At 35.3% G+C, this 13,205-nt stretch overlaps 1 protein-coding gene across 3 annotated transcripts in view; it reads left to right on the plus strand.

Moving 5' to 3' along the window:
* Window positions 1–13,205, plus strand: part of DYNC2H1 (dynein cytoplasmic 2 heavy chain 1) — a 192,062-nt gene that overhangs the window by 176,735 nt on the left and 2,122 nt on the right. For all 3 annotated transcript variants that reach the window (XR_012658746.1, XM_075081964.1, XM_075081974.1), the window contains 3 exons: window positions 1,435–1,544; window positions 1,884–1,965; window positions 9,989–10,105. Coding sequence is in view for 2 of the 3 variants with exons in the window: in XM_075081964.1 (XP_074938065.1) it covers window positions 1,435–1,544; window positions 1,884–1,965; window positions 9,989–10,105 (309 nt within the window). In the remaining variant the exon portion in view is untranslated. The remainder of the gene's footprint in view (window positions 1–1,434; window positions 1,545–1,883; window positions 1,966–9,988; window positions 10,106–13,205) is intronic.

Raw genomic sequence — 13,205 nt, forward strand, 5'->3', positions numbered from 1 at the left:
GGAATTATTTGTCTGTCAGCAGTTCAAAGAATACAGTAAAGTACTTTTTAAACAAGATATGGATGCCTGGCAGGCGCAATGTGCAATGAGAGTGTAGCTACCAAGATTTTTTATTCAGTGACTAGAGTAATTTCATAATCTTCTAGTAGTTGATATTTAGAAAGGAGCGTGGTTTGTCTTTCTCTGTTTAGTGACAGCATGTGGAATCTTAGTCTCTGATTATTTTCTGGCTTAGTATTAAGCATTAATATTTCTGTGCAGAAGCATATGGCTTGCAGCTACTTATAGACTAGATTATACAGTAACGTAATATTTATACTACAGTACCATAGTCAGGACTGTGACTATAACATGTAAAGAAATTGTACCAAAGACATACAATATAAAAGTTCCAAAACATAGGATTTTGAGTGCGGACTGTTGCATAACCACTCAGGTACCTAAATAACTCGTCGGAAAATAAAAAATTCTTTAGTCTGAGATTGTTAGACTTTTGAGGATCAAACTCAGATTTCATTACTTAAGACACATGGTTTATCGAGATTACAAGGTGGAACCACAGAATCACAGAATGGTAGGGGTTGGAAGGGACCTCTGGAGATCATCTTGTCTGAATGTGTGCCTCTTTTATTATGTTGGCACATAATGCATTGCATTGATGGGAGATTCCAAGCTTGCTGCTCCTAATAACAGGCTTCATAGCTGCATGTTAGACAGAGAGAAAGAAGTAGGCTGGGGCATGTGTTCTGTAAGGATAATTGAGGTCAGTTATTCCCCCCATGTCTACTAGTTTCATTTATTACCAAATATAACAGAGGCCAGTTTTTATCTTATCAGAAATTCATGTCTCAAACTAATACTCTAAAAATGGCAGCATCAACCTAGTACTAAGAGATACTTTCAAAAATTGTTGGTAAGTACTTATAAAAAATCTTACTGCAGATTGAAAATCACGTGTTTCTTTAATTTAATATGCAGCTGACACAAAAGAATGATCTTAAAACCATACTTGAAAGGAATGCAGTTATTTGCCTGAGCTTAGTAAAGCAAAGATAGTAATAACATCCACTTTGATGGAAACTTAAACTCTCCTGTTAGTGAAGGTGAACTAGGGTTTCAACAGAACAATAGAAACTTGATAAAAGTTTCATTGTACAAAGTAAGCTGCACTGTACAAGAAATGGAACAGAAGTTTATTTAGAATGGATGAGTCACATTACACATATACTGCTGGTTTTCTTTATACTTTTAAATGGTGTTAATTTTCTGTTTAACAGTTTCAAATAATTGAAATTTATATTAATCTTTGAGGTTACAGTATATTCACACAAACATTTTTCGTTAATAATTGACAAACTCACATTAACTCAAAATGTTGAAAAATCAGGCAATAACTTCAGTATTCTTTGTTTTCCTTCTATTTTTCTCTTCTAGAATTGGGTAGAAAAAGCAGAGAAACAGAAACTACTGTCAGACACCCTTGACCTTTCAGAGCTATTTCATCCAGACACATTCCTCAATGCCTTACGCCAGGAGACTGCAAGGTGATGGAAAAATAACCTACCTATTTATGTGTGCTAATGTGCCATTGTTCCCTATGCGTGAAGATGGTTGTTTCATTTTCAGGACACAGATCCAACAAATTATGTCAATTGCTGTCATTAGTCATCTTATTCTTATTACTTGCACTGGAGTAGAATAGCTGTAAGTTACTTTTTTAAATGCTGATTTTTTTATTTTAGATGGAATAAAAATGTGTTTTTCTTCAAAGTAAGACTTAGTATGATATGATACACATCAAAAATACATTGGTTTTGTTTTTGTATTTCATTTCCTGTTGTTATATATCTCTAAGATTTACTGTATATATGTTTCCCTTGCAGAGTAATGAGCTGTTCAGTGGACAGCCTTAAATTTACAGCATCATGGAAAGGGCGGATACAGGAAGGCAAACTCCAAGTTAAGGTATTTTACTAGAATGTTTTACTAGAATTTTACAAGGATGTTTTATTAGCATGGTCCAAGTCATCTGTCAATAAACTTCTGGAAAGCTGAGCTATAAATACATTGGTGTATCTGAGATACAAAGGCTCATTGATGGTACACAGCTACAAAAATGGTAGTGCAAAAATTCTGCAGAAATGGTGGAAGGAAAGCAGTTATCTTTTTACCCCTCCATAGTCACAGTGCTCATTTAAAATATAAAATTTAAAATTTAAAATTTACACTTATTCTTGCTCCATTCTCTTCAACCACCTTATAGATAAACTTGAAGCTGAAATTCCATTAGTTAATATCTAACTGTTGTCCAGAAAGTAGCTGACAGAAACATTTGTGGCGTGTAGCAAGAGGAAATACACGTGTAAGTCCGTAAGTCTAAGACCATATGTTAGCATTTGTTGAATCACTGAAACACTTGTGGGGAAGTAAACAAACTAAAGTAAACCATAGTATGACTAGCTTTTGGTATGATAAAGACGCAACAATTTCTAACGGACACTTAAGGCTACAGCCAGCAGCCATAAAGTCACTACTGATTGCTTGTACAGCAGAGTAGGGATGAATCCTCAAATGGTTTAGTTTAGCTTCTTAACATTTCAGGTGGCACTGCCGCCTTGGCTGAATCCAGATCCCTGTGCACCTGTTTCATACTTAATTTTGTAGGGAATTCACAAAATAAGTTTTCTGTGCTACATCTTCTGACAGGTATGTTGGTCCCATGATAATATCGCACAGCTCAAAGTGCTGTGTTCAGCATGGAGAGTGGCATTTAAAACTGCATTCTTCCAGAAACATGGGTGTATAATGGAGGGCACTCACCACGCAACGATGTACTGATGTACAGCTAAAGCAGAGGGATTGCTAGACTATGAGAGAGAAAGCAAATGTCAGGGCACCTTCTCTAGTCTGATAATGCAGGCAGACACAAGGCTGTGGGAGATATTAGGGTTCTGGTCTGGCTGCTGACACTGTGTAAAATCATTAATACTGAGTGTGTAGGAATTCATATCCCTAAAATATTAATAGATTGTAAGGCCAGAAAAGATAACTGTAATGATCCAATCTGACCTTTGTACAATAGACTCTTTTGAACTTTGTTGAATTAATTCCTTTTGGAACTACAGAATGTAATTTAGAAAATTATTCAGTCTTGGTACTTAAATAGGAGTAGTGGTTGCCGACTTCATTTAATGAGAAGCAGATGGGGGTTTAGAACCTGGAGATAAATAAACCAAGGGACTTTTGGGGCAAGTCACTTCCCTGGGATAAACCTGGGATATGATAAACCTTGGAGCATGCACATGTTGCAAGGTTCCAGATTCAGCCAAGACTTCTAAGTACACAGCAGTGAGCCAAAATTGAGTTTCACATCCCAGACCACTCATTCTAGTAGGCTAACTATCAGCTGCATATCCGAGAAGCCTGAACTTATTCAAAACCATTCCACCATCTTTGAAAAATGTCAGAAGTCAATGTCAAATACCTGAACTCCATGCCTGAATAATGTTATCTAAGTATTTTCATACGCTAAAAAAATACTGCAATATTTTACAGTAGCTAGATTGAAATAGCTGCTTGGAAACTAAAATAATAAACGGTAATTAGAGGAAAGAGTTTTACAACAGCACTCCAGTTAGGTATATTGAGGCTTACAATTCTTTGTTATGTGCAAATTTGTGCGGTAGATTTTTTTTTATATTAGTTTGAATACACTGTTAGCAGTCACTGTTATATGTAGGTGAAAAGGTTAAAATATATTCTTTTTTGCTTTACAAGAATGAGTCTTATGTTCCAAGAAGAATCAAAAATAAAAAGAGAAATTTTTTAAAGAGCAAATTCTCTGCCACAGGAATAGTAGAAACAATTAAGCGAGTGGTTATCTTTAACAAAAGTTAAGAATTTTGCCAAGTTTACTCACTTGATTTGAATATTATCCTTTCCCCAGTAAAAGCAGTATACAGTGCATCTGTATTAGTAAGTATTCACCAATATCTTCACTGCTCCTTTGAATTTTTGATGTACAGAAAGGCTTTGGAACCCTTTGCCATGCTGATTATTTAGATTCCTTTCCATGAGTCCTTCCTCATGTTCATGGAGAACTGGGGAGAAACTTTCACATTAGTAAAGCTAAATACCACATGGACTCTAAGTAGGGCATAAAAATGAGAGTGATTCAGAAAACTCATCCTCTAAAATGTGTCTTGTTTGATAAGGATCCTCTGGATTGCATGTTAAGCTTGGTTCGCAGGAGCAGTATGAATTTTAATACTGGTAAAGTTAACATCTCTGCAGTTTCAAGAATTCAGGCTAACCTTATAGAATGGGGAGCTATTTTGAGTGGGGACTCAAATAAAAAATTCAATCAGCAGGATAGGTAAGACCTTAAACACATGCTGTGGTTAGGTAGGTGGGACCCTGTTTTATCCCACCTGACCATAGATATCTAAATCAGAAATATGAGTTTACCAGCCTCGTTTTGTCAGTGAAGAAAGACATGCACCAATTCAGATCTAAAATGAGTTAAACAACTTTCCGGAGATGCCTGTCTTTCTCCACTGACAGGAGAAAACCTACAATTGCTATGGTCCTAGCATAGTAGTTTTGGTCAATTGCCTGAAGGTAAAAGGCTGGGTTTGTTTTGTTTTGTTTTGTTTTGTTTTAAAACCTGTCACATTTTGGAAGTTTAAATAAAGAGGTACCATGGAGACATAGGATTCAGGATAGTTATCTGAAGATTTTTCAGACTTTATGCAAAAGGTATGTTAAGTTTTTACAATGCTGTTATGAAGAACACCAATTATCTACTTGACTGAAGATGATATCATCATTGTATAAAAGCACCAGTGCTGATAAGAAGATCTCTTTTATAGAAAGTGTAATACACGAACAGAAAATCTTACATAGGAGTGAAATAGAAGAAAATAAAGTGGAGTCACCACAGGATGTTGTAAAAACAAGGTAGAAAGTCTTAGCAAAAAATAGCATGTCTACTTTTGCTGGCTTAGGCTAACTGCATGTTCCTTCTTTACATGATTCAGACTGTGGGTTTAAAATTGGATTTCCCACATCCCCTACAAGAAGCATATCATGCTATAGGCTATTCTGAGGTTTATCAGTCTCAATTGATGCTAATGGTGCTATTTTACTTTGTGTGACTGTTTCCACCAAGACCGAGAGACTTGATTCTATACTCACATGGTTGGTGGACTCCGTTCTGGGATATGGGAGAGTCATGCTTAAGTCCCTGTATCAATGGATATTTAATTATTCTAATAGAATATCTATGTAGAAGGATTCGGACAATTAGGAATGCAGATGAACATTATATTTAAACCTAAGATTTGCACATACTTTGTATAACTTTCTTAGTCACACTGTCAGTTAGTGACTGTTTTGAAGACATGTTGAGATTTTTTTTCTTGCCTTTAATTTGATGAGTTTTTGATAGCTTAGAATTTCTTCTGATAAGGAAAAGAAGGTGGAAATATAATTATGACCTGTATGATGAAAATGCTTTTTCAGTCTTCCTGCACTTTAAAAAAAAATGGCATCATGCTTCAGCCATTGTAGACATTTGGAATGATCTTTGTGTGCCAGAAATTTCAAATAATACACCCTGTGACCCTCTGTAAGTCAGAAGTATGAAGTGCTAGAACTGTCAGTGTAACTACAAAGTAGGCAGAGAAACACTCAATCAGGCCAAGAATACACCTGAATCTGGGTGAATTATCAAATCTGATGTTAAATTATCAGTGTTAATTCAGGTGATAGTTTAGACGTATGCTGTGGAGTAGATCTCTCCTAGTAGGACATGATGAATATTTGATTTAGAATCAATCTGTATAAAATTACACTGTCTTTAATATTACTTTGGATTGCTTTAACAAAAGGTACTGAAAATGTATGACTACTCCAATTTAATCACATATTGATATGCAAATACATCTATTTGCTTTGTGCACTGATTGTGCTGCTGTACAGAAGAAGGTAGTCATTCCTTTTGGCATTCCATTTTCTGTTACTGTAGCAAAGGATGAAAGAAAGGAGGAAACATGGTAAGAGACTTTGGGTAGTAAGTGCTATCAGCTTGGGTAAGGCTTAATATAAATAGTAAAAAACAAAGATTTGTTGCAAGACTATAATATTCAAATACATAATATCAGCATTAATATCAAAACTATACTCCTAGCAATTGACAGAAATACTATTAAAAGGCATCCTGAGAGTTCTTTTTTTACAGTATACCTCCATCCGGAAATATCAAGGCATTAATAATGGAGGTCTGTAAAGGGGATGAAGTGAAAATATGACTTCCTGAAGTCTGATGTTTGTATCATTTTGTGGAATTGGTGGCATTAAATAGTAAGGAAAAATTAATTGCAGAGAATTCAAAATTTTGGAAGCAGTGATGCTATGGACCATGGTATCAGCACTTTCTACAAATGTTTTTTTAAGAAACATAATCTGTAATGTGTAACAATAGCTCTTTTTTTTTTGAAACTAAACTATTACCAGTAGTTGCAAAATGACAAGTACTTTGTAAGAATTTGTAAGTCCTTTGTTAAGTACTTTGTAAGTCCAGTGGAGAGCTACCATGATCAGGGGGCTGGAGCATCTCCCTTATGAGGAAAGGCTAAGAGACCTGGGATTGTTTGGCCTGCACAAGAGGAGACTGAAGAGGGGGTTTCATCAATACCTATAAATATCTAAAGGGTGGGTGTCAGGATGATGGGACTAGGCTCTTTTCAACAGTGCCCAAGGACAGGACAAGGGCAATGGGCACAAGATGGAACACAGGAAGTTCCACCTCAATATGAGAAAAAGCTTCTTTCCTGTGAGGGTGCCAGAGCAGCGGCACAGGCTGCCCAGGGAGGCTGTGGAGTCTCCTTCCCTGGAGACATTCAAAACCCGCCTGGACGCATTCCTGTGCCCCCTGCTCTGGGTGTGCCTGCTCAAGCAGGGGGGTTGGACAAGATATCTCCAGAGGTCCCTTCCAACCCCTATAATTTTGTGATCCTTTGATTCTGTAATTAAAATTTTAAAAATTATGGTCAACTCCAGCCAGTACTCTGAGCTGAGCTGCCAAAATACTATGCATGCTCATTATAGATACTGTGAAATCCTTGTCCTTCATAGTAGCTGCAATTTCTCTACACTGTTTATCATATAGATGAGAACATGGCTATGCGAGTAGTCAACCAAACAGTATGTGAAAGTACCTTGTTCTGGTGTGGGTTTTTTTCAGTGTCTTTTAATCTTTGAATCAAAGTCAAAATTTTAGTCTTTATCTTCAGAGGAGTTTCTGTGATTGGTTGAAGTTTTCCAGAAGATCAAATGATTTTATTTTACATAACTATAATGTCAAAGGAAACAGCCAGTATCAAAAGAAGAAATGTGTGTGCAGTAGAAAGAGATTTTTCAATAGGTGACCCACTTTCTAAACTTCTTTTAGAGATGTTCAGGATGGCCAGACTTTAGAACACCCTAACAATAAATTTTAAAATCTCTTGGCAGACCAATCTTCCCTCAATAACTTTGCCAAACTCGTATATTTGTCAAACTATACTCCATAAGAAAATTCCCTGCGGAATGCAGGATGGGCAGAAAGATCACAGGAGATAAATCTTTCTAATAGTTGTGTGATAGGGATAAATAAGAGCTTTGAAAGTATTCAGTCAGAAGTGTAGTGAGATGAAGTATAATCTAGGACCTGTGCATATAACAAAGTGAGGCCTTAAGTATCAACGTTAACAACAGAGAGCAGTAGGAAGGAGTCTGTGGGAAAGCCTCAGTAAAAACGTTAGTAAGACTTTGTTCCTTTTATGCCTTTTATAATATTTTTCTTCATATTCTTTGGTCTTGCAAGGCCGAAGTGGCACTGAAATCTACCTAGGCTATCATTAACGACTATTGACACCCAATTTTTTTTTTTACTAGATAAAGCCAGCTTTTTCCAAAATCTCTCTGTGTGGAGAGATTCTGAATTTGAAAAGAAACAGTACAAAATATCAACTGTTAACACTGTACCTTAAAATAACAGATATGAAAATCTTATGGAAGATTCAAAGGAAAGACCACAATAAACTTGGCAGAAGGGAGAGGAGTGTCACATTTTCACAATGAAGAAAAGACCTTGAGCTTTTGACAGGTTTGAGGGAGGAAAAAAATAAAGGTTTTGTAGTTCCAAATAAAAAAAACCTGAAAATTTTAATTCATTTCACTGAGGCCTTGTTATAATAATTTGTGGAAGTTAAAGTTAGAGAAAAAGTCATACGAGACTGAGCTTTCCATTTGGGGTTGTTTTGGTTCAGGTTATCCACAGTTTTGGAGGCTTTACAGTGAGTCCAGGTCTGTATGGTGCAGAGATTGCTTCAAAGAATGTTGCCACTTCTTTTTTCACTCTCTGTCCAAGGAGAAACACAGCTTTTTCCTATAGCTTTTTTAAATGCAATCTTTTATAACTTTTTTTTCACACTAGCATATGTATATATGCATCTTGCACATTGTAAGAGTCTTAAAGTCTGAGTTAGAACAGAAATATGACAGAAATATGACTTTAAAGAAGCAAATTTCTGAAGACTGCAATGCCTATCTACAATAAAAAAATAATTAGTTTTAAAAAAGGCAAAATGTAATCTTAGCTAGTGTACAGTTAGTAGAATATTAACAAAAGAACCCCAACACTTGGGAAGAAAGCATTGTTTTTCAAGCATGACAGTAACCCCCATTGTTTTAATGTTTAATTGCAACTTTTCTTGTCAAATAAATAATTTTAGGATACTATAATTACCTAAGCAAATTAGTTCTGTTACATCTTCTATGATGCCGATCTTCATTGTACATCATACTTTAACCACCTTTTAGAATTCAGTACACTCTTTACAATTTCTTGCAAGAGAAAATGTGTTGGAAAATGATACTTTTCTCCATTTTGGTCATGTGGTCACTCATTCAGTTTCCAACAGCATTGTATTTCCTAGTTCCAGCACTGCTTTATGAACCTTGTATTTGCTGAAAGCCTTCCTCAGTATTATGTATTTAATTCGGGGCTTTAGTATGACAGGGTAACAGACAGATGATTTTCAGATTGTAGCTTCTGCTCCAGCTTAAGATTTAGCCTTTTAAAAAGCTGTAGGAAAGTTATTACTGAATAAAGTTTTATTACTGCTAAAATCAAAGTTCTCACTTCAGCAGGCCAAACTGACTATTACTATTATTTATACTAGCCAACTATTATTATTTGTACTGGGAAAATAAAATTATCAGCAGATATTGAAAATTTTATTTGGAAGAAATCCAGAATCATTGTCATTAATCTATCCAGGACTTCAGTGAAGAAAAAAAGAGAATGTTTAGTTCAGAGGCTGAAAGCACTTACTAATTAAAAGAAAGCACTTAAAACGTTACATATAGAGCATGGCATAGTTACTTATAGAAGCATATGGGATTCTTATTTATTTTTTCCAAACGACAGTTTATCTAAGAAGTCTTGAGTTATGTCAAATAAAATTTTGGCTTGTGTTATTTCAATATATTCTGTCTGCCTCCACAGAAGCTGTGTAATTGCACATTCCATTCTTTGAAAGCTGTGCTCAAACTTCCAAGCAGGAAGTCATGTTCATTTCAGTGATTGTTCTCTTCTTCTGGACATTGTAATGACTGTGTACTTGGCTATGGCTATCATATTTCCATTAATCTAATGCCAGGCAACTGCAGTTTCATAAATGATGACATTTACAGGTATTTTTCTCTAACATTTCAAAGAATGTGAATCCAAATCAGAGGAAGTTCACGCCAGAGCATGGTCCAGATCTTGCTTTTAAATCATGTTTCCTATTCTCTCACAGAACATTACAATAATTAGTTTCCTGTTATTTAAAGATTTGGTCACAGTAAAAAGGATCATCATTTATTAAAGCACAGTGTAGTCATTACTGACATTTCAGGTCTGTTATATATGTTTGAATATTTTATATTTCCATGGCAGATCAGTGGCTTACAACTGGAAGGTTGCAGTTTTGATGGAAATCGACTTTTGGAAAATCTGCATGATTCTCCCAGTGTGTCATCTGTTCTCCCTTGTTACATGGCCTGGATTCCACAGGTACTAAATTATTAAAATCCCGAAACTTTCAAGACCCATAATTTGCTTTTTTCTGTGTAGTGGCTTTTCAGTATGATGTTGCTGACCTGTTTTCCCCTTCATTTCAAAATAAAAATCCCTGTCTTTAACAGGAAAAACAGTTAATTATTTTATATAAAATAAAAATGTATTATCATTTTGTCAGTATTTTTTAGCTTCTGTTGTTTAGATTAAGACAAGGGCTTTATTTCAGACATAGCTTTTTTTCCTTGTTTTTTAAAAAACATTAACATATTTTCAAAAGTGTACTTCATAAATGTATATACGAGCTTGGGAGTTCATTCCTAGAGTGTATTTTCTGTGTGTTTCAAATGTTAAACTAAAATGCAACAGCAATAAAAAGAGAACATGATATGATCTGTAAGCAAAGAAAGCCTTTCCCCTACTTACACTAATTTAAAAAAATGCCAATGCTTGCAGAACTATGTAAGATGAAAGTGAAGTAATCTGAACAGTGAAAATTGTTACTGCTTCTGCTCCTCAATTATAATAGCAATATCTGATATATAAAGCAAAAAGTTACACAGAACTTATTCAAGGATGTGTAGAAATTACAAATTCATATACTTACACTCTTATAACTAAAAGAAAGTTTATTGTAGAATTAATCTCATCTAAATTTAGCTGTTTAAAAGTTAGTTGCCCAGTGTGACTTAGTTGCCTTAGATCCTTCTTTGGTCTCAGTAAAAGGCATCTCAGGAAGTCCATCCCATAATAAGGTAACGGGGGTAAATCTCTGTTGAGATGTTACTAGAGACAGCCTAGACCGCTAACTCTGGGACAGACAGGTGAGAAGAAACCCACATACAGATCTAAAAGAAAATAGATTAAGAATTTTACACTGAAAATCAAGTGTAAATGTAGAAAGTGAGAAATAGGGGTGGATGCAGGTTTTTTCCACTTCTTTATCACAATAAATAAAGTTAGAAGTACATAGAAAATTAAAAATAATGCCACCTTTTATCCTGTCCTGTAGACATTAGCTCACCAAGCAAATTAATTTATTAACGGGAGGACTTTATTATTCGGCAACCTAGAGAACTCTGCGGAGTTCTGTCTTGAGAAGGCAAGAGAGAATTATTCTTGGTGAGAAGAACGTTAAAGAAAAAAAGTTCACTGGACCCAAGCAGTTGAAATTTCAGTTAGAGTTTATTTTATTAATTATCATAAATATGGCAATGATGAGATTTGTGGTATATTGTGATAAATATTGTTCAAGGAGCTCCATTACTAACACACTACTGTATCCCAAAATTTTTTTCTTTGTTATTTCCAGCACTGGAAGTATAGCATTATATTATAGTACAGCATTAGAAGTATGATGGTCAAGACATGGACTTTGAACACACAAGTAAATACTGTCCACCATCTGCACTACTGCTCATGGCTTTGATGGGAAAGAAAATACTGAAAATTAAAAAGGAAAAAAAAAAAAAAAAAACGCAAACCAGCACAAAACCTATTACAAAGTTGACCAGTGAGAGATTTTTTAGTTCTTTAGTAGTTTACAAGGTGTGTTTTGTTCAGAGAAATAAACATATCTCATTTACTGGAAAGGTGTTGCATGGGATAAATACGGAATTCCCAGACTTCTTAATAATAGACTCAGTGGTGGGTGGAGGAGGATGGTAATATACATGGTTTTACATGGTAACACCAAATGTTTATCTTATGCACACTGAAAATGATGATTGTAAGTAACCCTCTCTTAGTTGCTGAAAAAGATTCATCTTGTGTTAAACGTAAAACAGATTCTTAAGTATTTTTCTGAATAGCAGTCTATATTCTTTAAACTTCAAAGATAAGATCCAGAAGTTATATGTGACATCAGCAGAGAGCTTCATCTAAAAAACAGAAGTGAGATAGTTCAGTAATCAGTGAATTAAACTTCTTCCAATGTACTTCATATTTGAAGTGAATAACAACTGAAGTCTTTGTGTTGGAAAAAAATATAATTATTTGAAAACACAGGCCAAAACTTGACAACTGCCCAGATTTTAAATATAAAGTATCTCTACAGAAAGCATTTCTGCCCTTGAGTTGTTTTGCTTTGGGCTTCACTGTAAAAATCGACCACAGTCGAACACTGTGCTCAGAAACCAAGGCAGAATCAGGACATTGTACACTTCCCCTTATCTCATTATCCTCTCCTTAGGAGAAGAGTGCATGAAGTAGAACATGTTATCTTAGGATTCTTAGGTTTTGAATTTGTTTTCTTTTCCCCATAAATATCTCTTAGAAATCCAGTGAGCAAAAATTTGTATATTTATAATGCAATGATTTGACGTAATTTTCAACCAAACTAGAATAAAGTGAACTAACTCTCTGGGAAAAAAAAAAAGTAGCCTACAGGATTTCTCTGAGGGAACCCCCTCAAAATGCTGCATTGCTCAAAACGGAGTATTTTGAGCTACTAACATGATGCTTATTCTCATTAAACTGTGGAAGTCCTTTCCAGTTTTAATTCACTGATAGATCCCAAGCTGTGAAGGGTGTTGCAAAGAGGGATGGAACCGTGTTTGAGGCAGTCTAGACAAAGAGCATTTTTGGACTGTGCATAAGCCAAGGACATACAGATGTTGTTCAAAGAGACTTTCACAGAAAGGTTTTAACCTTAAAATAATGTGATTCCTTAAAATGTCACTGGGATTGAGCAAGGTGCGAGAACAGCTCTTTTGACCCAAAAAGGTGTAAAAAGAGGTCTTTGAAGGCAAACTGGCCAACTTTTGGCCTCCCAATTTGGCAAAAGTTAAATTCTCCGATTAACATTTTACTGTCAGATTGGCCAGCATTTTGTCTTCTTCAATATTGTTAACCAAAGGATAAATGTGGTAAGTATGATCCTTCTGACAACAGCCAATTGTGCCCTTTCAGTACACAGACCTTCTATAAGGATTCAAACACTGATGTTCAAATGACGTGGGAAGCTGATTTTCAAAAGGAACAACAAAGTTCTTCAGAAATGGCTTACACTTGACATGCAAGGCAAAGTGCTTAAAACAGTTCCTGTTTGCATGTCTCATTTTTCCTGTTTTTAGTTATTTTCTAATATTGGAGCTTC

The sequence above is a fragment of the Phalacrocorax aristotelis genome, chromosome 1 (genome assembly GCF_949628215.1).
Source record: "Phalacrocorax aristotelis chromosome 1, bGulAri2.1, whole genome shotgun sequence".
In the NCBI taxonomy this organism is placed as follows: domain Eukaryota; kingdom Metazoa; phylum Chordata; class Aves; order Suliformes; family Phalacrocoracidae; genus Phalacrocorax; species Phalacrocorax aristotelis.